This window comes from Volvox carteri (genome assembly GCF_000143455.1).
Source record: "Volvox carteri f. nagariensis unplaced genomic scaffold VOLCAscaffold_20, whole genome shotgun sequence".
In the NCBI taxonomy this organism is placed as follows: domain Eukaryota; kingdom Viridiplantae; phylum Chlorophyta; class Chlorophyceae; order Chlamydomonadales; family Volvocaceae; genus Volvox; species Volvox carteri.
Genome location: NW_003307563.1, coordinates 1,268,919 through 1,294,629, shown reverse-complemented (window position 1 = coordinate 1,294,629; position 25,711 = coordinate 1,268,919). Strand labels below are relative to the sequence as shown.

Below are 25,711 nucleotides of genomic sequence, written 5' to 3'. Positions count from 1 at the left end.
TGCACACCGCCGTGCGTACAGTGTGCTACATTCGCCCGACTGGGGAGTAGCTGGCGCAGGGTGAACAGGGCCTGACTTGGGGCAGCTCATGGCCTCGGCGCGACTGACAGCTCTCCTTCTACTTCGGTTCAACCACTGTACATAGCCATAGCATCGCACGGACGACCCCACCGCACGGCCATGCAGGTGTAAGGAGATAGGGGTAGACACAAACAACACGTCCCGAACATTCCGGGTCGAACCCCCCTTCCACGCCAGCCTGGGGTGTGCGGCCCCTCTCCTCTCGCTCTAAACACGGGCTTCCCATTCCCCCTTCCTCCTCCTCACCCGCAAGTCTTTTCCCCGAGGGAAAAACAGTGCAATGTCCGGCCAAGATTCCCTGTCCCCAACGGTTTTTCTCTACGAGGGAGCCCTTGGAAAATTGTGCTCCGGGGATTACATTTAAGGAAAAACGCAAAGCGACGCCGCAATACAACATGTAAGGATCACCCAATCCGAGTTCAATCCAAATCCCAAATATAATCCAAATCCATGAGGGTACCATAACATGAAGGTTTACAGGGTCCTCCCCAGTCGCTGACACCCAACTTCCGCGCCATACTCTCTACACACCGAGCCGCCATGTAGAGAGCCGCCGCCTGGGAGCAACGGCCTTGGAAGCCGCGTTGCACAAAGCCCCCTCGCCCGTCGCCCGGCTCTCCTCCTCCACCCCCCAAGACCCCCCCTCCCTACCTCCCATCTACCTCCTTCCCCCACTCCAATGATGTGTATCGTGTCCAATGACCCGATGAGGAATGGTACATGGCTAAGAACTGGCGAGGATGGCACACACAAGTAACTATAACCACCAGCTGCTCTGTCAACCATCTTAGTGCGCTTTGGCGCGTTGATCGTCACGTTTTGGAGCGTCCCTTGGTGTCCAGGCGTCCCGGTTTCCGAAACGCTGAATTTCAACTTAAGCCCGTTTTGGCGTTATGCTGAAGCACTTTATCCCTAGGAATGCACACACTTGGTTGACAATGGTAGAGACGTAGATGCCGTAGTAGACAACCATGATGGCCACGCCGCCGACCGCCACCATGCGCGAGTCGACCACCTCCGCCAGGCTGTTGGCGGCCGCACATGCCAACACCGACAAGGGAAACAGCGGCGGCCGGAAGGGTTCCTTGCACATATGGTCCATGATCAGTTGCGTAGCCACGACGGCGTACACGAGCCCGTAAAGTAGCGTAGCCAGCCTGTCAGCAGCATCCGAGGACGGGCAGAGTAGTAGTCAGTAGTTACGAAACGTAACCCAAAATGACGAGCTACAAGGGCTACAGCTCGAAAGGTTGTCCTTGAGCTGGGCAACCTATCGAGCTTGTCCTTGATGTTGTCCTTCATGATTCTGTGAAAAGCGAAATGCGAGAGCAGCAAGCTGCAGTCTTTGCGTCAAGGCAGGCGCGATCTGCCCCTTTCGCGAGCGGCCAGGGTCCAGCGCCATCCGAGTAGTCAAAAAGCTATGCACAAAAACGCACCAGCACACGCTCATACAAAAACGGAACTGAAGTTTTCATACCCAAGGGAAATTTATCGGTAGATGATTTATATCATATCTACACCAAATAATCTAACCTTTAAAAAGGAAGACAGGTGACTTAAAAGAAGAGTCATACATTACTGTTTACACATCCCTTATACACATCATGGCCAGCAACTATTCAGCGCCATTATCGTCACACACCAGATTCACCAATATTCAATCTGCCGTCAACACGCCGTTTGCCCACCAGCGCCGTTTGCCCACCAGCTTGTCTAGCCCTTCCACCCAAGCGCTCACCCACCTGGCCTCCTGCAACCCACCTGGCTTGCCCCGGCTTGAGCTTGTCGTCCGCCAGGTAAACCGCCCCTAGGGCCATCAGCAGCAGTGCATAGGCCAAGTGCTTAAGGCGGGCGGCATTCCCGAGCTCCTTGTGGCCCCGTTCCTGATAAGCAAGGAAACAAGAATACAATTACAAATGAGAATTCACCTGTGAATCCAGAAAATCCGATAACAATATGCCGGATTACAAACATGGTTCAAGGATCGACATGAGGACTAGGACAATCCGGCAACCTTACATCCGTTACGTGACTGCGTTCTCCTTTGGGGAGGAGGGCAAGGTATTATATGCAAGAAACAAGACGCAAGAAGCGAAGCCATCAACTTAGGGTTCGTTTCACGCGGTGACCTGATCCTGTGAGATTGAACGCCAACTTGGCAAGATTGCACACAGGATCCGTGGACCCAGGGTGATGTTGATGTCGAATGACGGGGAGGTTGTAACACGCACTTCTATGATACACCAGGTATAGGAAGCGGTAATACTTGGTGGCCCCAAGGCCTCCTACCGGTAGCTAGGCTCGCTGATCTGCACGACACTTCCAAGCCGACCGCCTTTGACTTTCATTTCCCCTGGGGATCCCCATCCCCACACACCAAAACTCGTGCATAGGCAATGACACACACCTATACATTTGTTACTTCAACACGTAATAATAGCATATCATACATGCAACTACACACACGGATATTTACGCGTGTGCGAGTAATGCCTGCAACATAAGGGAACGACAGGCTCACCGCTGCAGGTAGCGACGTCCAGTGGTTCAAGAACACTCGCCGCATCTGGCCATAAAACTGCACCAGCGCCACAATCGCCGCGAAGATGATGAGCGCGTGCTTCAACCCTGAAAAAGGGGAGGAAAACGCTGGAAAGGGAAGACAGGGCTTCCGCCGCGGCGTTGTGCGTTCACACATGCGCACGACCCACTTCAAGAATCAACCACGTGAAAACCCGCAGGGACGGGACGAACCAGGTGCAGAAGAACCCATATAAACGAAGCATCATCTGGGGGAGGTCATCGAGGCAGCGTATTTGTGGAAGATGGAATGCAATTTACGGAATCGCCTTCACTGTGTGCCGACTACATGACTACCTCACGTGGAGCCCCTGCACCGTGGATGCACCGGTGATCCAAGGGGCTGTGGCGAATGGCAAACAACGAAAAACGGCGGCCGAGATTGCAATCAGCTCGCTTAGCAACACCATGCCATGCTACGTGGGACAGAATAACGAGGAGACCATGCCCCTGATGGTCCATTGCACAAACATCTAACATGTGCGAGATTGCGCGCCTGGGGCCAGAAAGTATGAAGGACAGGAGACTGAACCTTTAGCGTGAAAATGTTAAGCGCTTCCCCCTGCTGAAAGGTTCGCGCCAAGGTCCGAGGATATGCACAAACTGGCCCACATGAAGACCTTGGCGGCCAATCCCGGAAAAGTTTGCAGCCTAGGCGCCAGCAAATCTTCCTGGTTCCCTACTCACCCATGTCTTTGTACGGCCAGGTAGCCACCAGGTTCGTCAATCGATAATCCCATATCCCTGGGCCGAAAATCCCCGACACGAATGTCACAGCTGCTAAGACGTAGTTCGCCTCCAGGATTCCAAAGTGGCCGTCACCATACATGAGGATGCCCGTGTGGTACTCCTCCCAGTGGCTCACCATCCAAGGCAGGTACACCTGGCCACGGTGGCAAATGGGGGGCGCCGCCTTTGGGTCTTTGGAAGGGACTGAATGTTTTGTGGGACGATGGGGAGGTAACAGATGTATACACATCAGCTAAGGCACTAAAAATGTTGGCCCCCTGAACTTCTTTATATCCGGTCTACCTGGCAAGGCGTGAGGGCAATAGCAGCAATCGATTGTGACAGGGAACACACCAGGGGCAGGTCTATGCATTGCATGGTATGGTTCTCCTCTTTGAGAGTAGGTAGTGGGGAGGGAATCCTTGTTCACAATGCCGCACGTGCTATGCATGTGCAGATACACAACGCCACGTGGCGCCGATGTACGGGAGGACAGGTTCCTTCAGTCGCCGAGGCATCGCACAAGGAATCAAACAGAGTAATACTGATTCTGCGTACCGCGATGCCTGCTACACTCGTGAGCACGGAGCTCGGCATATTGATGGCTGCTTGGACGAAGGTGAGCATTACATGGAGTGCTATGGCGTCGCACCCATGGTCGAAAAGCTGGCCCAGCGGCGAGCTGGAATTCGTTCTCCGCGCCTGCTTTCCGTCTATGCAATCCAAGTTCGTGTAGATGAGAATGGATGCGCCGGCAAAGATGTATGCGTACCTTGGCGCGACACCTGCATCAACGGTACGGATTCGAAGCGACTTCTGTCTACTCAATTTTTGCGTACTTGCCCCAGTCTCTAACCAAACCCACCCGCAAACTCTGGAATCTCGTACCACATGGTGAAGTACGCCACGAAAGTCACTAGTAGACCGCTAAGCGTGATAAGGTTAGGCGCCAGCCACATCGGCAGCTGTGCGGTGAGCCCTGATGTAATTAATAATCAACGTGGTATAAAGCTTTAGGAATTAGACCGATGCATGCTGTCAGTACCAGACCAGCTGGCGATCAAACTCGACTTACAGTTCCAAAAAGGAGTATGTGCATGATCGAGCCACGTATATCCGCCTGGTTTATAGACGTACGTGCGCAGCCCCTCTAGGGCTCGCTGGCTTAGGACCTGCATAATCCAGCGTCACAGGAAAAAAGCCTGAAACTCGTGGCGACGATAAATTTATGCTAGAAGCAATACTTTATCACGAGAACGTCTCTGAATGCAACACACATATCTGAATTCTCAGTCTTTGCGACATCCATCCGAGCGAAGCGAATACGGCGACCGCAGTACAAAGCCTTTTACACTGGCGGTAGCAGCGGAAAACCAGTTTTGTTACACAGTCGTGAGAGCCGCCAGCATTGTTTTCTACAAGTATTGGCACGCGTTATTCCAAAGGTGGAGCCATGTTTTCGAGCCGCTGACGGGGTTCGGCATCGTTAGTTTGCCTAAACGCTCTGTTCGTGTGCATCCTCGAACTATATTTCATTTTGTCATATGAAGTCTTTCCAGTTAAATGTTAGGGCTCCATGCTATGCCTGGCGTGCTGAGACTGCAATTGACTGTATGCTGCGCCTGTGCGGTGCCTAACTCGTAACGTTTTATTGCGTGATCGATGAGTGGTGCTTGCGCGCCCAGCCCATCAAGGCGACATTTAGAAAACTTCTGTGTCCAAGACCGCTGCATCTAACGCGGCGAGCGGCGGCGTTGGCGAGCACATGAATTTGCCCCGTTAGCGCATGAATTTGGCCCATAGAACTGCGTAGCACACGAATTTGCCCCACAGCACACAAAGTTTGCAAAAAATTGCCCCAAGCTAGCCCGGCAGCCCCATACAGGTGTATGTGCATGCTGACATCCAGCTGAAGGAAGGTGACCAACCGGGGGACGAACAAAGCCCTCACTCACATGGGGACCCCACAAAAACATACGCCTGTAAACATACGCCATATTCTCTACCCACTCCAGAACGGCACGTACAAGGGCTTCAGGCCGTCCATCCACGCATCCAGGGGTTTGGGGCCAGTTCCTGAATGGAGTTCATGGCCGTTGGCACCGCGCCGCCTGCCGATGGCACTGCGAGCCTTTCAAGCGGAGTGGTTGCCAGGTAGAGTGGTTGCGTTGCTCTTTGCAGCAGCAAGGTTCCCTCCAGCTTTAGACGCTCTCGATTTCCACAGATCCTTTTTTGCCCACATGCTCTGCGCTGTATCGTTGGTCTTGTGAGCCATGCTGCCTCTCTGGCTCTCAGCTTTTCTGCCAGCTGCTGCCTATATTGTGTTTTTTTTTGTGTGTGTGTGTCTCCTCAGGGCATGCTGCCCCAGTCACAGCCGTACGGAAACCAACATGAAACGCCTTCGCCATGAGGATCCATGCAAGCTACGCGAGGCCGATGGCTCCCACTCGTTAAGAAAATCTACACAGTTTTGCCATACTTGGCAGCTGCGGCATATGGGACGCCAGCTGGCTAACCGGCAAAGCCAACCAACACGCGAGGGAATCAGCGAGAAAGGAATCCATACGCCAGAAAGGACACATGCCTTCCCCAAAACCAGTACCATTACCCCTTGCGGCGTTTGTGGATCATGGCCTGCGTGCGACGCCGTGTACCAGCACCGGCAACAGCTGGGTCGATTACAAGGACCGGTCACATCCTCTAGCTTCCTGGACCTTCGTGTCCAGGCCCTCACAATCTCTTTTGCGAGGCTCCTGTGCCTCCCGGACCATTTAGCACCTTAAGCCGTCTCTGACCCAACCTTCTAGCCAGGGCCCCTCCTCCAGTCCCCAGTCCCCACCTCCCCTGATTTCTCTTTGCTCCTTGTGCGATACCCCGTGGACCTCCTCCAACATCACCCTCTTCTTCCTCCTCCTCATAGTCATACCCGTCGTCCACTCCTTTATGCTCATATAGCCACTCATATTCCGCATCCCTTGCCGTCGCCCGATCCCAGCCTCCCGTCGCTTCAGACAGCCTCCCGCTGCGTCCTCTCAGGTAAGTGTGGCCCTGCCGCACACCCGAGCTCTCCTCCGATATTGTCAGCAATCTTCATCCAAGCCTGCTAATTCCCAACGGCACGTACACGCACGCACAAAAGTAAGGAATTGTCACGCAGTAAGGGGGGAAGCTGCCGAAAGCCAGCCTGCCTAAGAAGTGCTGACAGTGCGAGAAGGGTGGCTCCATCATAGCCAAGATGCGGGCCGCAGGCCAATCTGGCCAATACCGAAGCTGTTATGGCAGCAGGTCTTCATTTCCGCAGGTGTCAAGCCCCGGCTAGCAGCGACCTGCTGTGGATGGTTGAGCTCACGAAGGCGGCTTGTTGCGGATGAGGTCAATCTAGAAGAAGGCCATACGCATAACCCGCGCAAGCTCGCAAATGTACGGATGACGGTACGGGACTGGCATGGATGGCCAATCGCACTCCACACTGTCCGCAGGACTGAGCACTTTCTTTCACAGTAATTCTCTCCGCGTACTAGCTGCAAGCTCGATGTCATCAGGCGTGGGTATGGTAGGATTTATCGCCGCGGGACGTCAATGCTAGTTTGCCGAACCCGCATCCCTGCCCGTTCCGCCCTGACCCAGTCGTCTTCGAACAGTGTTATCCACCAGAGAATTAAACTAGCTGCTAGGATGTATATCCTTCGCAGCCAAAGGCTCCCAGCCCACGTACCAGCCGAGTAATATAGATCCAGACAGCTGGCCACGTTCATGAGGTGTCGGGCCATGGCAGCGGGGTTGGCCAGGGGTTTTCCTTGTCCTTGAATGCTAACTGATAGAATGGGAAGCCTGCCAGAGCCGCAGGAAGAGTTTGAGGAGTGGTGCCAGCGTCCAGCGGTTAAGGCATATGGTGCCCGCGTCCAGCGGTTAACCCTCGGTTGGAGGGTTTAGAGTTACCCGTCACGGTTTGTTGTTCTAAAGCCATGGGCTGATGTCAATAACAAAACTTAGTAGGAATAATCGCCTCTTCTCCTGAGCAGCCGCGTCCCGCCCCCCTCTACTTACGAGGAGTATACCGTGCTCGCCGCGCTCCACGGGCCTCGGTTGTCGCTCTTCGCGAGGTGCCGTGTAGCTGCACAACCCAACAGCTGCGATACAGTCCGCAGATGTGGTATCGAGCACGTACCCGCACGGAATTGCAGGTAGCTTGCTGTCAACAGCCTTGCACAAGCCATGTGCATGCACGCAAAGGTAATCAGGGAAGCGAATTGCTTGTATGAAAGAACATATTATCGTTAAGCCATCGTCAGTGCAGACTACCAAGCACTCGCAACAAGTTCTGAACTTTGGTACGGCGCTGCCGTGCGGCTTACATTCGCATCGCTGAGTGGCCGCCTTCCAGGCATCTATCAAGAGTTAGATTTTTCATACCTTTTAATGAGCTGCAATTGTCTGATATCGAGGAACGATGCTGCCGGGAAATGCTCTCGACAAACTTTTGTGTAGCTTTAGTCCAGCAGGAGATAAATTTGCTTTAGCTGGACCTGACGGTCGTGTCCGAGTGTTTGATGCCGGTGGGCCAATTTGGTTATGCACAAATTTAACTGCGATTTAATACTTAAACGAACACGCAAATGGCAATTCAGGAACGGCACGGCTGCTAGTGACTTTTGGGGGGCCTACAGACTCTGGGAAAGCAAATGGAGGCCCCACAGCAAACGGACACTTGGTGGAAGCGCACACATGCATCGTGTGGGTGCCGACAAAGGTGCGCCGTCACCGTCACAGCTTTCTACCTGTTTCCTAGAGTTGTCACCATGCTCTTACTCCACGCAGGAGAAAGGGAAAAAGAAGCAGTCAGTTGAGTCTACGGGTATCGCTCTCGGCACCGCCGCCGGCGATGTAAAGCTTTACAACGTTCAGCTTGGCGAACTTAAATGGCGTGCCATGGATGCTGTCCAGGGGTAAGTATTGGGCTTGTTAATGCCGGCAAAATGCCGCAACCAGGCCTAATCATGGCGATTTCTTGGCGGCGCCGCAGGGGCGTCAGGTCTCTGGCGTTCTCCTCTGAACAAGGACAATTACTTGCCACGGGCAATAACGGCTCGCTTGTCTCGCTCAGCATTCCTGACGGCGAAGTGAAGAAGCGGTATGAGGCTAGCAAGTACCCGATTACCGCAATCGCCATCGCGCCAGGTGCGAGACCCGATAGAATGTCCTCAGCCTTCCTTTTACCTGTACGTCTTTCAGGTTGTATTGAAGCGAAATCGCTTTTAATTGCAGACGGGAAGCATGTATTTGGTGGTGGCTCTAGTATGCAGCTGTGGGACGTATCGGAGTCGTCACGGTCAGCCAAGTATACAGGCCATCCGGTAAGCACCCAGCTTGCATCCATCCCAAAACTTCTCTCTACCGCACCTTGCTCCTCCTTCATGAGCATTTCCGCGTCAGTTCATCAGCTTCTTGGGCCTCCTTCCGTCTTCTGGCTTGCTCGCTCCCAGCTGGTTGCCATCACCACCAACTCCCCGCTCCCCGTTCCCAATATCTCTTTTCCCCTCTTCCCCAACCTCTCATCAGAATGAAGTCCGCGCGGTGGTGTTTGTACCAGGGCAGCCCCACGCGGTCTCTGCAGGTAGCGGCGAGCGGCAGGTGGCGGTTTGGGAAGTCCCTCCTGCGAAAAAGTCGAAGAAGCAGCACCCAGCCGTCACGACGCTGAACCTCGAGGATCCCGCAGTGCAGCTGGATGCGGCATGCGTTTCCGAGGGGGAGACATTCAACGTGGCAGCGGTGTCGGAAGGCGGGGAGGCGTTCGTCTGGGTTTGCCATCGGGAGTCGGTAGCAGCCGGGGACGGCTCGTCGGACAGCAAGCCAGGTCTTGCGTGCCAGCTGGTGATGCGCGTTCGAGTCGGCGAGGGAGCTGGCAAAGGGTGAGCGGCGTTTACATTGGACCAATTTAACTTCCCCAAATATGCGAAATTGTGAAAAGAGTTACGTAAGCCGGGCTGTGGCAGACTGTGGCTGGCCGGGCTTGGTGCTTGGAGGTTGGGACAAGTGGGGAGTGGAGCGGGTCTGAGGGTTTGACAGCTGGGCTATAAGCTATCACCTATCGTCTACCTTGTATCCACCATGTATGATCTCCCGGGGGCAATGGTCCGTGCCTTGCCAGTAGTGCCTAACCTGAGTATGTATATATATGTATGTCGGCCGTGTTAGACGTGACGCACGCGTGGGACCGCGGTGTGGTGTAGTGAAAAGCATTTAGAGTTTAGCATTAGTGCCTGGATTTGATTGAGGTGCTCGCAAGAGAATGATTCATGTGGATTTGGTCTTAGTCTATACAGCAGCAAAGGTCAAAAAGGCAAAGGGGTGCTGAGGGGGACTGAGACCTTTTTCCAGAAACGAGAGAGAGCAGAGAAAGGGCCCTAATGGTGCTTCAGGGAGCCTGCTACCGAAAAGAAATGAGAAGAAGGGAATGGGGTTCTAGAGTATTCGGTAGGATCGAGAGGCATTGCGTCACGAAACGCCGCACATTCGACTCGAGTGCGCGAACCGAGGGAAGTGGAGAGGCAGGACGTATGCAATTCAACCGGACTGTGCATCCCCAGTCTCCCCGCGCCGGGATGTCGATTCGGGAAAACGGCTTGAAAGCTTGCCCTTGTGGGCACCAGACCAGGGCTGACGAATGTAGGGATGTTTTGCATCTTGGTGTGGTAATGTCAATGTACTGATGGGTCGGATGTACGGCTGTCGTGGAATGAAGTACTGCATCGTTTGCAGGGCGTTCCAGAGACACCCAGAGCAGCGCCGCCCTTGCCCTCACTCTTCCGGACACCTCCCTATTTGGTCCGCTTGTACCTGACTGACATCATCTCGACGTGCTCGTGCGTGTGCACTCCGCCCGGGGCCGTCCCTTCTGTCGTCCATCTGCTGCTGTTTGGCCTCAGCCCAATGGTTTCATGCACGGGAAATTTGCGGTCCTTTTGCCACAAGCCCTCCCCCGCTCCATTCCTATCCCCGGAATGACGCCCACATCTGCGCCGCACATCCACATTCATATCCACTCACCGTCACCTGTGAAGGAGCTGGGCGGATGACCCCGGAGTCCCCAAATTGCCATCATTGTCATGTTGGTTCAGCTGTGCCTAGTTCCGTTCTGTTCTGTGCCCCCCGCTCCACGCCACGCCCACCACGCAGGTCACATGCGGGCCGGGATGAGGCCATCTTGGGGATACGCTTGCAGCAGGGGCCCTCAGGTAGGTGGGTGCTGCTATGGGTGACTTGAGTGGCTGGAAACCAAATGCCGTTCGTTTAGGGGAGAAGGGATGCTGCCTCGTAAGTTCCATAACCTTTGAGATTAGCGAAATAGTATTTGGGGGAAATGGCTGTGTGCGTGTGTGCCGTCGAGCCTAGGTAAAAAGTACTGGAAGCTCTTTGCATTGCATCGTCTCCTCTTAATCCCACTGACAAGCGCCGTCTCTTTTCCCTTCTTGGGTTGAAGTGTTTTCCAACACCCAGAAGGATGTAACCCGGCGCGACAAGGATGCGGGTAGTTAGCTGCTAATGGCGCTGCGCGCAATGCCGGTGCTGGCGTTCACGCTTTTTGTTTGTCACACTTCCCGCAACACACGCATTCTGAATCCTTTCAACTACCGCAAAACCTTGATTGGTGATATCTTGGTTGGTTTTACATTTGGATATTGGACGAGCTGTATGTGCCAATGCTGCAACGCCCGGAAACATCAAAACACTCTTCTCGCATGTCAGGTAACGCCAAGGAAAGCTCTGGTTCGAAAGTCGTCACATGCGCCGCCTCTTTTCCCTTCTTGGTGATGTTTTCACGCTTGGAAGGATGTAACCCGGCGCTATAGGGACGCGATTACGGCGATAACGGCGCCCTGCCGTCCCTGTGCAGGTGTCGATACGTTTCACTATCCGCAACACGTTTAACATCCTTGACGGGTTTTTTTGGGTGCATGCAAAAAGAGATCCGATATTTTCGGTCTTCCATTATTCAATACAGAAACTCTTGTACGATGCGTGCTGCAGTGTTTGCCACTCAACTGAAGTTAATACATAGAAACCTAATGTGCCTCACACATAGTCAGAAGGTAAACCGTCGCATGTTGCGCCGTCTCTTTTCCCTTCTTGGATGCACCTGCAACACCCAGAAGGATGTAACCCGGCGCGACAAGGATGCGGGTAGTTAGCTGCTAATGGCGCTGCGAGCAATGCCGGTGCCGGCGCCCACGCGCTTTTGTCGCACTACTCGCAACACGATTCTTGCAATCCTTCACCATCCGCCAATTCATCAAACGCCAGAGACGCTTGGCTTGCCTTTGAACAGCTCGGCTACATTACTTGTGCTCTTACAAGTGTAGCCATGTCATGTTTATAATGTCATATTTTACAAATCAGAGTAAACGTGAGTGAGGATGTACACTCGGTCGCGTCTTGACCAACTCCCCTCGCACCAGCTCGTGGTTCGTCTTCTTTTCCCCCCTTCGCACTAGCGTGGGAAAAACCCTGGCTGTCCTGGCTCTTTTGCATATCTTCGGATATGGGTTGTACTTTGCTATCCTGCTTTTCCACTTTTGTTTTTCCACCGTTGTGTCTATCCCCTGGATCAGTATCATCGTCTCTTAAATGTGTGCATGTGTGTGTGCCGTCGAGCCTAGGTAAAAAGTACTGGAAATTCTTTGCATTGCATCGTCTCCTCTTAATCCCACTGACAAGCGCCGTCTCTTTTCCCTTCTTGGGTTGAAGTGTCTTCCAACACCCAGAAGGATGTAACCCGGCGCGACAGCAATTTGGCAGGCACGGGTGCTGTGATGCGTCTGGCGCATTCGTAGCCGGCGCGGCATCCATTGGGCTTTTACCTTCCTGGCCACACCACACGGCAAGACAACAAACACGCAAGCAACCTCCCTCCCTCTAGAATAACCGCTGCGTGTGCATTCCTGGTCATGGTCACAAAACACACGACCGTGGGAGCACCTTTTCCGCCCAATGTCCTCCAGCTTTGTGTTCCTGGCACAGAAAGGACGCGGACCCTCAGACCCCCAGTGATTTAATTTGAGTTTGAAGTAGCGTGAAAATGTTAGCTGTCTTTTCTATGGCTCGGCTCTGCCTTAATCTTGCCTCTGTCCTAATCTTGATCTCGCCGTGCGCGATGTTATGTTTGTGCATGCCATCGTGATCATAACAGAGAAGACTCCTCAATCTTCCTCGCTCGCTCTTCGAGTCGTCCGACTTCTCGTCATTTTCTCACACACCATCCGGTTGGTCATCACCCCGCAGGTCCTACACTTCTGGTTGCAAGAGGGAACAGCGCCAAGCCCGCTTTTGAAACGCTCGCAGTGCCAGCAGAGGCACCCGACGCGGCCGCTGACGTCCTGGTTTTGCTACGTCCCGTCGGCGGCGTGCTGCTACCTCGCGGCGGCGGCGCCGACGCCAAGAAGCCATCGTCCGCCGCCGTTGCCGCACAAGTTGATGAATCAACACAGCAGAAGCCCCGCACGGTTTTGACCTCGGGTCCCGGGGTCACGGTCCTCGGCACGGATAACATCGGTCAGCCGGTGGTGACTCGAGCGGCGGCGGAAGCAGCCGTTGGAAGCCGGAAGCGTGGTGCCGAGAACGACGATCCGGAGGCTGCTGTTGCTGCCGCTGCGGCGACGCGGAGCGCCGCTCCAGGGGCGGATGACGAGGAAGTGCCGGACCTCCCCGAGGGCGAGGTACCTTTAGGGGAGCGCGTGGCGGAGTTGGAGGCACGGTCGTTGGGCACGGTGCCGCCCGTGGACGAGGAGCCTGGGCCCAGCGCGGGGCCCATGCCGGCGGGCTCCTCAAAGGCGGACTCGTTGTCTGTGTTGCTGACGCAGGCTATTAGGAGGTGAGATGTGCGATGTGGCTGCGGCTCTGATGGTGTTGTGTGTTTCTGTTTGGGTGGGTGTGTCGGTATGTGTTAAAGCAAAAGGTGGTTAGTCCATGTCGGCGAGGCGGCCACCGGTTGATCGGTGTACAACGTTCAGGCGGGTAGGGGAAGGATGGGGAGGGGGAGGGCAGGGGAGGGGAAGAGTTAAGAGGAGAGGAAGTATCTTATCAAGAGCTTGACACAGCCCTTCCTTTCCCTGCTCCAACAACTCTTTTGCGTCCTAGATACGTAACCTAGGAAGACCCGTATCGTCCCTTCCCACCTGGCTCGCGGCTGGTGGCAGTTGATGATACTTCCATTCCATTGTTGCGTTAACATTTTCTCTTCTAACGTTTCCTATCTCTCAACTCTGGGTCCAATCATTGCACAGCAATGACCGAGCGCTGTTGGAGCGCTGCCTGGCGACCAGCAACTCGATTGTCATTGCCAACACGGTGGCGCGGATCGTGCCCCTGGACGCGGCGAGGTTCCTAAAGGCAAGACGAACATGCTTGGCTAAAGCGGTTAGGACTGGAATTTCGGGAGATACGAGGGGGGAGGAGGAGGAGGAGAGGGTTTGGGGGAGATCAGGGAGGTCGGGGGAGGGGAGGACCTTGGGCGCGGATAGGGTTTGGAAGCCTGTGCAATCCTATGCGGCCTCTCGCAGGGGCTCATTTAGCTTTTGCGCTTGCCAGGTCGTATCTCTCGATGTGAAGCTCTGTCTCCTCCACGTCCGCGCGCTTTGGTTCTACTTAACCAACATACCGGTCCCACATTCATCCTTTGCCTAACCGGCTTTTTGTCTATCTGTTCGTCTGTCTGTCCGTCTAGCTGGCTTACTAAATGTGACTTTGACCTCCATGGGTTGATATCCCCAGGCTGCCGTGGACAGGCTGGTGTCAAAGCCCAGCCGTGCCGTGCAATTAGTTCCATGGATCCGTGCCGTACTACACCACCACACTGCATACCTCATGAGCGCGCCGGGAGTGCAACCGTCTTTGACTAGCCTGTTTCAGGTAGGTGCTGCTGATTTGTTGGTTGGCGGTTGGGGAGAGATTATGTTGCAAGAGACATGGCGGCTAAGGGGGGCTGCTAAGCAGCTCGGGACTTTGCATGTGGACTAACATCGCGCAGCGCAACGGAAACCCGCGTTACGCATCTCGGGATTGGAAATGTTTGTGAATTGGGATTGCGCAACGGAATTCCAATGCAGCACAGTGCCAACAGACTGCTGTGACCCTGTGAAGTGCCTGGTGCCCGTTAGGTGCGCGTTACAACTTTGTCATATGTTTTGTTTTAATACGTGCAGGCGATTGACGCGCGGGTTAAACTCCAAGATCCACTCTTACGGCTGTACGGGAGATTAGGTCTGGTGCTTCACCACAGCCGGGACAAGGGTCAGCTGCCCGCAGAGCAGCGGCGTCCAGTACCCGAGGTGAGATGTGTTTGTGTGTGCGCGTGGGGGCGGGATTTTGGTCGTGGTAGGGGGAAATGGTACGGCTGCAGACGAAGAGCTAGTAAGGACAGCGCGAGGATTGGCAGCTTGGCATGCCATGCATCCGGGTTGGGTTAAGAGCGAAAGGAAAGCGGAGGAAGGTTGATGATGCGGGTTTCAGGTTGATTACCGGGAGGGGCGATGCACTGGATACGCTTCTCGTTTGCGGGTTGTGCTGCTGCTCTCGCTTTAGTGTTCCCTTTTCCTCTGTTTCACTCCTCTTGGTGATGGCGGTGATGGTGATGGTGATGGTGATGGCGGTGCAATCTTTCTCTGCAGGTGCTGTTCGAAGACGATTTGGACGCCGAGGAGGAGCCTGCTGCGGAAGACCCCTTTGCGCCGGCTTTGTCCTCCGCAGACGAGGACGGCTCGGAAGATGATGACAGCGATGACGACGACGCAGACGAGGAGAACGAGTTTGACGCAATGCTGGCGGACGGACCCACGGGTCGTGGGAGCCAGGATGGCGAAGGCGGCGATGATGATGACGATGATGAAGACCTCGGCAGCTTGCTGGATTCGGATGACGAGTGATGCCAGGTTCAGAACGAGACCTCGTGTGAAGGGTGTCTGGGATGGACGGCCTATTTGAACCCGGCCTGGGTGATGGGGTGGGAGTAGTCCTGTAGGGGGGTATGTAGAGCGTATTGGGCGTGGCGCTTCGGGATGGGGGAGATGGGGCATCGTGCAGCGGATGGCGGTGGGAGGATGTACGCTCTAGGCACCAGATGATGACAAAAATGTGGAGGACGAAATGCTTGGGCGTGCTTCACTAGTCGGATACTCGAACGTTGCGGCCGGCCTATGTGCGCATGACGCGCATACAAAGTAGTAGGCTGTGCGGTGTCTTTCTCCTCGGCGCACGGATACCCGTCTGCTTCATCATCCCTGCGGTTGCACCCATCCTGTTTGTCTGTCCGCCTGTCTATCTGTCTGCCTGTCTTCCTAGTTTGCGATTTGTAGTAGAGGAGAGAAGGCCATAGCACTGGCGGAGCTTGCAGGTTGGCAGACAGTTGCATGAGCAAAAAGGAGGTGATAAGGACCCGGTATGAATAGAATAGCAGCGTGGGATTCTCAGCCAAGGGCGGGCTTTCTGGAGAATGATGGTTGGGGGCGTGGGTACCTGGGCAGGGTAAGGCCACCGCGGTAAAACGTGTTCGCGTGCGTCCGAAGGGAGGTATAGAGAGCCGGACTGCCGCAGGACCGAACATATGAGTGTGGCCAACGGTATCGCTTATGCGGGTGTTATCAAGGAGGACCCGAGAGCGGCGGTACAGGCGGAGTGAGGGTTTGGGATTTGCCTGCTGTGTGCCTCCTGCTAGAGGTATGGTGCGAAACGGAAGGTCAACAGACGGACTGGCATGGGGCCTGCCTTCGGACGGCAAGGAGGAGAAGAACAAGAAGAGGAAGGCGCGGAGAAAGGCGTCTGGCATGTGTGGTTCCCTCTGCGTGCAGAGAGCATATGCGTCTGATTAGAAGAAGCACATGGCCTGTAAGTGAGCGGCATGGGTGCATGGCTCTTCCAGCGCGTCTTGGTGTGTTTTTTGGTTGTATATGTACACATGCAGTACTAAGCAGCAGAGGGCACCAGAACGAAATAGTTTCCAGCAGCATAGGCCGCCGTCTACCCGCATACCGCTGTGGAACATGCGGCATGCGGAGAGAGAAATGCTCAGGCGGACGAGATCAAGGTGCGGAGTCACACGAATCATCCCGCGTCTTAAGCAGTCACATCAGCGAGAGGGACACGCGGAGACTGGATGGGGCCGACTGGAAGGAAGTAGAGGTAGAAGGGACGTAGTCAGCCTAACGGCCCCGCAGCTGGTATTTGTTTGCCTTCGAAGGCACCGGCACCGAATCCGTTGTGTTGCGTAGTTAGCGGACTCGTGAAATTGAAGCGTTTTAGCACAGTTTCATTATATTTCTTTCGCGCCCATGTTCCACATCCTCGTTTTCGTCATATTATGGCGAACAAGAATGCCAGCTTCTTTAGAGCCGCGGCTTGCTGTTGCCCTAAGGGTTGCCTCTTGTGGGAACCGCTCCCTTCTGCCGCATCTTGGGGGGCGTTCAGGTTACTTCTATCTTGAGAAGCGGGCGGCAAAGACGTTCCCCCATACCGAGTCTCTCAAGCTTCATGGTTAGCTGTATTGCTGTTCAAGGTGCCCAAGGTTTCCATCATATGTTTCAGTGTAGTCCACGGTCCGTTGCGGGCCCTGTTGGTCCTACCCTGTCTGGGCTCGCTGTCTGGGTCTGGGTCCTACCCTGTCAGGGTCTGGGCTCGCTGTAAGCACCGCTCGCGGCTGTGTGCTGGCGTGAGCACGACCTGCTGCATTCGCATATGGCTTCAAACTGCAACGACAGGCTTGCGATTGCATACATTAATGTACATTGGTGGCCAGGTTCATATATGCTTTCGGATGAGGTATGTGAATATAGCGAGACAAGGATTAGGGGTCGAACCTTTCGGTTCTGCGTAGGATGATCTTGCCTGCTCGAGGTCTTGCTCGATCGGCTCTCGAGGCCGTGTAGCCTTGGTGTGTCGGCATAACTTGCGCACGCGTTACATTTGTATTCGGTGGAGAAATTGAAAAATCGTACATAATCGCGATTAGAAAAGGTCAGCACCAGCACAATACAGTCGGTTCCCCCACAGTGCGGCATCGCACCCAGCAACTTCTCGCGTTTGCTTGCGAAAGTTTGGTCATTACCGCGGATCCTCTTAGTATTGCAACGAACAGCTTTCAAGAGCTTGCGTTTGATATTTTTTTTATCAGTTTAGGGTTCACTAAGAAGTTGGGCCTGGGGTAGCTGGGCAACATACAAAGGCATACAGTAAGCGAAAAGGTTAAGATCCCATTAAGAAATGGCATCAACTTGTAAACGTGATTCTGAAATTGTTAGCAGATAGGTGCTTTGCAGAAACGTTACAACTGAGAATCGCAATTAAGAACGGAATGTGGTTGCTCGAGCGGTCTGGTCTTTCACTCCTTGGGCACAATCTTGACTTCATGTAAAAAGGTGAAATTGTTAAATACTGTATGCTAATGATATGGTGAAGTCGTGAATTGCGTGTGCGATTGGTTAAGTAAGAAGAGTTAGACAAGAATTGCTCAATGAAAGGAGATTTCATGTAATGGTAAAACACCATAGCTTAATGAAATGAAGGAGTTAGCGTTGCTTGCCTTGTCACTGCTGAGTAAAAGGTGTGACGTACGTTAATCAGCCCGTAACGTACGGATTACTGAAACGGAGGGCAAGCACGTGTTGATAAGCAACTCTTTCAAATTTTGGACGTGATAACGAATTATTCTTCACGTCCACTGAATTTATAAGCTGTTCTTTCAAGTGACATCGTTTAGAACAATTAGAGATTTTCGACTTCCAAGCAACCAAGCAAGGCACGCACCAGTCATCAACTTAGCATTAATGATTTCTTCGATTCAGTTGAGCAGATACTTGTGGTGCCGCCGTCGAGGGCTTGAAATGCTGGAGCACTTCTGAAACATTTTCCAAATTTGAGCTTGTAAAGATAAGTTATCGATTAAAATTCATTTCAGATTTTATCCCTTATTTAGTTATGCTACTTGGACTCTCCCCAAGTCCATTCCAATAGTCTAATCAGCCAAGAAGTGCAAGAACGGACCCAATTTCTCAGCACTTGCGTTCACAAAGGCAGCTGCTAAATATTTCCCCAATAGAGGCTCATCCATTAATATCGTTTTGTAAGCGGTGTTTTACATGGACGGCATGCTCATATGTTTCCGGATTGTACGAAATGTTTTGAAGCCTCCGTTATGCTGGTCATCAGTTCTGCTTATGTAAAGGTTGTGGCATGTACAAGCTATTCATAGATTGAGCAGCTTTTTGGATTCCACCTGATGATCATGAAGAAGGGTTTAGGGCCTTGCACTGACTGAAAGTTGTCACCAGCTTTCGTGGTTGCTATCAGTCCATAAAACATTTCCTACAGTATACTTGTTTTGCCCACAGGCTCAAATGAAGTTGGAAACTCGACCGCCGCCAGCTTGGAAAGCGAGAACCCTGTTAAAGCGTTTTTAGTTTCGTTGGATCTGGGGACAGGACGCAATGACGGGACTTTATGACGATGTTCTCTGAACATGGGAAGGAGGAAATGGATACTGAAGATTCCCGTCTTTGTGCAAGAATGCTAGGCCCTGCACGGCAAGCATGCGATCCTTTCATTTCGAAGCGAAGGGGCAATATAAGTGGAAGCGAGTGGGCTCTATAAATGGTATCGAAAGTTGAAAAGCAGAGTCCTCATCGGACGATTAGAAGCCTCGGAAGTCTAAGGAGGAGCGATTTGGCATACAAGACTTTGTTACTTTTTGTTAAATCTAACAGAAGCAAAGAAATAGAGCCTGTCAGTTCTACAGTAACCAGTTCTCTTATTTAGCGTTTATGGAGTTTTCCTTGTTTTGACAGGCGTTTGTATTTCGTCGCCTTAATAGCAGCAGTTACTGTAACCGAGCGATGTCAGCATTCGTTAATGATCGCTTGGGTATACGGTACACATGCAAATTAGCTCACACTGCTTTACGTATGAAGTAACTTCTTGTTGGAGGCTTGCGTGAAGGTGTTGCCCGAAGCAGCGGTACACTTTCGTTTATGCGAAAAATTTCCGTGCACGAGATTACGCATGCGGAATTAGATCACCATATACCTTAACCGTTTACCTCCGTCTGTACTACTTCATGATCTGGATTCAGATATGAACAGTCTGCCGCGTGTAATCATTATCGACAATAATTAGGTCTTACGTACAGCGCTCCAGGAGGGTCTCCCGGAGGAACGAGGGTGTCTCGGATTACCTAACGCGCGCAGCGCGAGAATTGCAACTACTGACAAACGCAAGACTCTAGAACTAGGTTTGTGCTGTTCTACAGGCTCGCGCTGACATAGCTTTCCTCAAACGGCTGATCCTTCGGATGCGGCGGTTGCGTCCAAAGTTTGTGCACAGTACCTCAGGATGACACTTCAGTTAAGCCCCCTTAACTACAACATTTCTTTGGGCACTAGCAGTGATAGTTGAGCAGGGAAGGGCCGTGGACCGTCTTCAGACGGTCATAGGCACTCCTTTGACAGTGCAACGATTTCTTTGCCTTGCGCACTACCTTAATAATGGTGCGCACATTCAACCGGGCTGGAGGCTTGAAGGATGTGGGTTGGGGAATCCAACTGGGATTCAGGATTGTGCATCTCTCTCCTACAAGAAGTACGGACTTACTCGTTTCGATGCAGCCAGAAGCGGCTCGGTATAGGTAATAGCCTCGGAGCTTTGCTTCGCTGTATGCAGGCCGCATCGGCCTGACAGAGGATTGTCCTGCCCGAACACGCGCCACGTACACCTACGACTCGTTCCTGCCGTTGCCCTTCCCTCCCTACTCGAGCAGGGACCGGCCGACTGGGAACACCTGGTTGATGTATGCATCAACGAGCTTCAATCCAATCCACGTCTACGTGTCGTGGACGCGGCTGGCGTCCACGAAGTTGTTAGGACAGGTGAGGCCACTGCATGCCGAGCACCTTTTACACAAGGAGGCAATCTGTCACCAAAAGCGACATTTTTTACTTCTTGCATTTTTTTACATTTTCCACCTAATTGGTGTTGTACTGTTTGTTGACTTGGCGGATTGCGCTGACGTCCGCGTTTCCATGGTCCGTCACGCTTCTCCGCTGTCCGGGTCCCCATCACAGTTATATTCACCAAAGCTCCTTTATACCAGCAGCTAGCGCAAATCATTGCTGGCAATCAGGCGAATCTTTTGGAAGGCCTCCTGGCTCGCGGCCTTCTCGCACAGCAGTCGCAGGCACGTCCATCGCCCGTCGCCATTCCCCAACAGCAGCAGCAGCAGAGCCTTACACCTCAGCCAAAATCACCAAAGGATCCTCATGACCGCCAACCGGTGCTTCCTCTCAAGAGGCCGCTGGAACCGCAGGCGACTACCACGCCTCCGGAGGCCAGCAGCCCGAGCGATGCCGCGGCAACACGCCAACCGGCAGAGCACCGGTCGCCCTCTGTGCAGCCCTCTGAACCTAAGCCTCCAGTTCTTGTCATTCCACCTAAGCCCCCCGCTAAGCCTCTCATCCCTGGAGGACCCTGCGAGAACCCGGTAAGCGGATTTATAGGGTTACGGGTAAGACACAGCTTTCCTGCTGGTCTTGGCCTGGGGAACAGGCCTGTTTGGTCTAGAAAGCATAGCTTGGTGGACAAGCCAATGCGGCATGCTTGGATGCCATTGGATGCGTAATTGATTTGCGTCTGGGTTGAGAACTCCAAGCCAGCCTTAAGAATGAGGCCAGACTGGGACATGACTTGTTTCCATGGGAAGCGCCCGCACCGACAACTGGGCAACCTGGCAGAACCCTGCCCGACCTCGAGTGATCTGTGCGTGTGTGTATGTCTGTGTGTGCGTCCAAAATAGTATTGCTTGGACGATGAAGAAAGAGGAGAGAGCGCGGCCTCTCTTATTTCTTGCTGTCTGTGCAGCATTAAGCAAGAACCGCTTTTGGGAAGAGGTGCCCCCCGGGTGTGTTAAGGGCCTCCTCCTCTCTTTCTCTTGCTTGAAAGCTTGTTTTTGTTGTTGTTGCCGTTCTTGTTGTGTCATGTGTGCATGTGTTATACCGGATGTTTTATGAGGTAACGTGAATTGGAAGAGGAACTCGGCTAGCGCTTGCCCTTCGTTATCACTCCCACCTCCTCTGCAACTGCGGCACAACCACACCAGCGCCATGCCCTCCCCCATCTTCCAGCACATCTCCCGCCGGGAATTAGCTGCCGCAGATGGCTCCCGACGGCCCTGCTGCCCTGCGCCCTCTCCCTCTGCCTCTGCCTCCCCCATGGAAACCCGCCCACGGTCAAATGTGCCCTCTCACGCCGCCGCCCAGGCTCTGATCCGGAATTGCTTCCCCCCTGGTCCCCCTGGCCCCCTTTGCAGTTCTGCGGAGTGGTTGAGGCCCCGCAGTGGCGACGCATCGACAGGAAGTTGGTGTGCAATCGGTGCGGCATGTACTACCACAGACACGCCCGCTTTCCCGACTGGACGTACTTTGTAAGTGTGCTGGGCGAGCAGCAGCAGCAGCAGTATTGGTGGTGGTGCTAGACGCAGCTGTGGATGTCGTGGAGCGGTGGTGGGGCTGCAACAGTGATGTTGTTCTTCATTGTTTCATCGCTTAAAAGAATTAGGGAATGATCCAGTACTGACTTATGCTTCTCGCTATATTTATGAATTGAATGAAGCTGGCATGAGCACGATTGTCAAGATAAGAGAGACTGGTTATTTGTAGTGATGAAAGCTGCCAGAACACGACAACTTAGGGTACATGTCGTTTTAATCAAAAGGGATTTCAAAAGGAAGTTCTGGGTCTGATGCTTCCCAAGGGTGACACAATCACCGACGCTGGCCCCACCGCGCCGCGTGCACGCAATCGTTCGTTGCTGCGCTGCCCTCCAAGAGACCAGCGAAGAACAGACTCGCCTCGCCTATTACCCACCAGTTTGGTTATCAGTTTCGATTGCATGAATAAACCCCACAATCCCTTCTCACGCAGAACGGACTTGCGAGCAAGCAAGCGGTTCGGCACGTGGTGGTCCTGCACCGCAACCGTCAGAGCGGATCTCCAGGACCCTCTTCCGGCTCCACACCACCACCTCAGCCTCAGCCTTCGGCGTCAGCGTCAGCGTCGCAGCTGTCGCCCTCGCCGCAGGAGGCACCGGCGCAGGTGCAGGTTAACAGGAGCGCAACAACCGAAACGCAAGAACAACAACAACAACAACAACAGCCCGGATTTCAACGCGCCGCCCCAAGCCCAACCCAGCCACAGCCTCAGGCCGCCAAGGGCGCAACGCAACTAGCTACTTCTGGGGCTCAGGAGGTTCCGGGTGCTGTTGACACGGCAGCGGCTGGCAAGGCGGATTCGGGAGGTAGCACCGCCATCAACAACATTGTCGGCAATGCAGGCACTGTCCACGTGAACACCACCGCCACCACCACGGAGCCCGGCACGGGTGCTGGTCTAGGCGGACGCAGCAGCGTGGATACTGGAAGTGGAAATGGAAGCAGGAGTAGCAACGACGGCAAGAACAACGGCGCTGCGACTGCTGCTGTCGCGGCTGCGCCACCAGCAGCGCCCGCCGCGCATGGTCATGGCAATGGTAACGGTAACAGCGGCGGCAGCAACGGCAACAACAGCAGCAGCGGCAGTGGCCCCTCTGCTGCGCGTCTAGCTCCTCCCTCACGGCATATCCTGGATCAAGATGTCATCCTCAAAGTGCTCACCAAGCAGTACGACCATCTGGAACCGTCCATTGTACGACGCGTCCATGCGTTACTAGAGCAGCTGCAGCAGGAGCAGCAGCAACAACAACAACAGCAGCAGCAGCAACAGCAACAACTGCAGCAGCTCTTGTTACAGCACCTGCAGCAACAACAGCAAAGGCAGGTACAAGCGAGTGCGAGCGCGGACCAGGACGGCAAGGTCGCTGCGTGTTTTGGGGAGGCGGTGCCGCCGGGCAGCACTAGGGAGGGCGAACGCGCTTCGGCGTCAGCGAATAAGAGACCTCCTCCGCCTGGCGACGGTATCGCGGGTAAGCGGCCCGTGCAGGGCCTATCTCAACCGGCTCAGCAGCTGCAGCAGCAACAACAACAGCAACAACAGCAACAGCAACAACAGCAACAGCAGCAGCAGCAGCAACAACAGCAGCAGCAACAACAACAGCGGCAACAGCAACAACAGCAGCAGCAGCAGCGCTCAGGAAGGGAATTTGGGCTGCTGGCAGCCGCCGCGGCGGCGGGTGCAGGCGCAAGTTCAGCAGACGCGAGCGCGGACGACCTCCCACGGCAGGCCGGGCGCCTTCCCAGCCGGGATGTTCAGGCTGCCGCAGCCGTCGCCCGCCTTCAACAACACCTTCAACAGCAGCAGCAGCAGAGGATTATGGACAGCGCAGTTGGCACCTCCGGGAGCTGTAGCGGTGCCTTGCGGCCTGCAGGTTGGGAGGCAGGCTGCACAGTTGCTGCTGCTGCTGCGGCTGGGGTCCGGAGGCCACAAGGCCCGGCCCGGCCCGGCCCGGGTCGAGACGCGGGTCCGGGGCCCGGGTCTGGGTTGTCTTCGAAGGCGGCGAATGTCTCCATGGAAGCTCACGAGGCAATGATGGGCGGCCAGCGACGCAGTCCCCGCCCTGCACAGGCAGGGATGGCATCCGCGGATGCTCAGGGCTCTTTCGAGCCGCGGCCAGCGAAACGCCTGAAGGCGGCTACTGGGCGGCGACCGAGCAAAGAGGTGGAGGTACAGGACATGGGCGTGGAGAAACAGCAGTCTCAGGAGCAGCAAAAGCAGCAGCATCCTCAGGAGCTTTTGCTGGCCCATGTGTTGGCCGCAATGTTGCAACGCAGCAAACAAGCGGGGGTGGCTTCACAAGAGCAGCCGCAGCAGCAGCAACGGGTGCAGGAGCAGCAGCTTCAAGAGCAGCAGCGGCGGCATCGGCAGCAGCAGCAGCAACAGCAACAACAACAACAACGATCGGTTCCACAGCAGAGACACCAACAAACGTTGCAGCAGCAGCAACAACAACAACAACAACAACAACAACAACAACAACAACAACAACAACAACAACAACAACAACAACAACAACAACAACAGCAGCAGCAACAACAGCAGCAGCAGCAGCGGCAGGAGGTACCAATGGGGGCCGCTTCCGCGGATGCCGGATCTCGACCCGCTCGATCGCTGTTGGAGACGATTGCGCACGCTGCGCAGCAACAGGAGTTGCAGCAGAAGGCATTGGCGCCTCGGCACCAACAGCAGCAGCGGCAGCAAGAGCAGCAGCAGCGACAACGGGATGCACATACCGTCCGCCGTCGTGCCAGCGGCGGCGAAGACCTTGACACCTCCGAGCTGCGACACGAGTACATGGACTGGGCCTATAGAGGCGGCGATGACGGTGGGGGGTATGACACGGTGCCTGCCGGCGGCGGCGGACGTGGCTTTGGAGGCGCTGGAGGGGGAGGAGGCGGAATTTTGATGCGTGACCTCCAGCACCGGGCATTTTTGGTTCAGCAGCAACAGAGGACGAGTGGCGGTAACGGCTACAATGCAGCTGCCGCAGCAGCGGTCGCAACAGCAGCTGGCCGCGCGTCGGCGTCGGCGTCCGAGTCGCAGGGACGCCAAGCGGGCATGCCGTACTCTGCCATCAGCGATCAGTTCGACATGACGCGTCATTACAACCAAGGCATGCCGTACAAGATTGTTGGCAACATTGTTGCGACGACCGGATCGTCAGGGGCGCCGCGCGGCACGCCACGGGCCAGGTGTGTGTCTGACAGCGCCGCCGCCACCGCTGCACCGCCGTCGGATCCGGAACCTTCAGACCCGCAGGGGCCGACCCGTGGGACGTCCTACGTGGACAACCTTCTGGATATGCTCCTCATTCGAGGGGTGGCAGGAAAGGCGTTAAAACCGCTTCTGCAGCAGCACCAACATCAACAGCAGCATCTCCATCATCATCATCAACAGCAGCAGCCGCAGTACCCGCATCCGGGGCAGCTGCAACTGGCCCCCAGGGAGTCTAGTCAGGGGGCAGGCTACACTCCGCATGCCGGGTTGGGCGGTGGGGCCGTTTCGGGCGTACGGCAAGTTGCGCCGGGGACTGGCGGCGCCGGGCCGATGCTGTTGCCGGTGCTTGACTTGGGCAAGCCGCCCACGGCGCTGGCGTTTTAGGCTCTCTCGTATCGTACGGCATCATATATAAGGGTGCGGAGGAGAGGAGGAGCTTATGGCGGCGGGGGCGGATGTGTTAGCTCGCGTGTATGAATGCGCGCGCTCGTTTACGCGCGTGTGTGTGTGTGTTTCAGTGTGTGTGTGTGTGTGTGTGTTTCAGTGCGTTTCAGTGCGTTTCAAATCTGAGCCGTGAGATTGAA

General features: G+C 54.6%; 3 protein-coding genes across 3 annotated transcripts; 2 read left to right on the top strand and 1 right to left on the bottom strand.

The window, feature by feature from the left end:
- Positions 1–955: 955 nt before the first annotated feature.
- Positions 956–4,571, bottom strand: VOLCADRAFT_60754 (uncharacterized protein; the record flags this gene model as incomplete). The annotated part of the gene is made up of 7 exons (XM_002950726.1): positions 956–1,238; positions 1,843–1,964; positions 2,603–2,709; positions 3,349–3,544; positions 3,949–4,175; positions 4,256–4,369; positions 4,466–4,571. Coding segments are annotated over 7 exons (1,155 nt in total), but the record flags the coding sequence as incomplete, so codon positions are not given.
- Positions 4,572–7,840: 3,269 nt separating this feature from the next.
- Positions 7,841–16,286, top strand: VOLCADRAFT_104876 (uncharacterized protein; the record flags this gene model as incomplete). The annotated part of the gene is made up of 12 exons (XM_002950825.1): positions 7,841–7,946; positions 8,058–8,140; positions 8,209–8,336; positions 8,414–8,568; positions 8,623–8,744; positions 8,950–9,299; positions 10,567–10,625; positions 12,670–13,258; positions 13,671–13,803; positions 14,158–14,295; positions 14,589–14,714; positions 15,054–16,286. The coding sequence occupies 12 exons, from the start codon at positions 7,841–7,843 to the stop codon at positions 15,306–15,308; spliced, it is 2,244 nt and encodes a 747-aa protein (XP_002950871.1). The 3' UTR covers positions 15,309–16,286.
- A 3,627-nt stretch (positions 16,287–19,913) lies between these two features.
- On the top strand, positions 19,914–25,511 carry VOLCADRAFT_117686 (uncharacterized protein; the record flags this gene model as incomplete). Its single annotated transcript, XM_002950824.1, has 5 exons — positions 19,914–19,916; positions 20,186–20,294; positions 20,490–20,905; positions 21,731–21,844; positions 22,344–25,511. The coding sequence occupies 5 exons, from the start codon at positions 19,914–19,916 to the stop codon at positions 25,509–25,511; spliced, it is 3,810 nt and encodes a 1,269-aa protein (XP_002950870.1).
- Between the last annotated feature and the right edge of the window lie 200 nt (positions 25,512–25,711).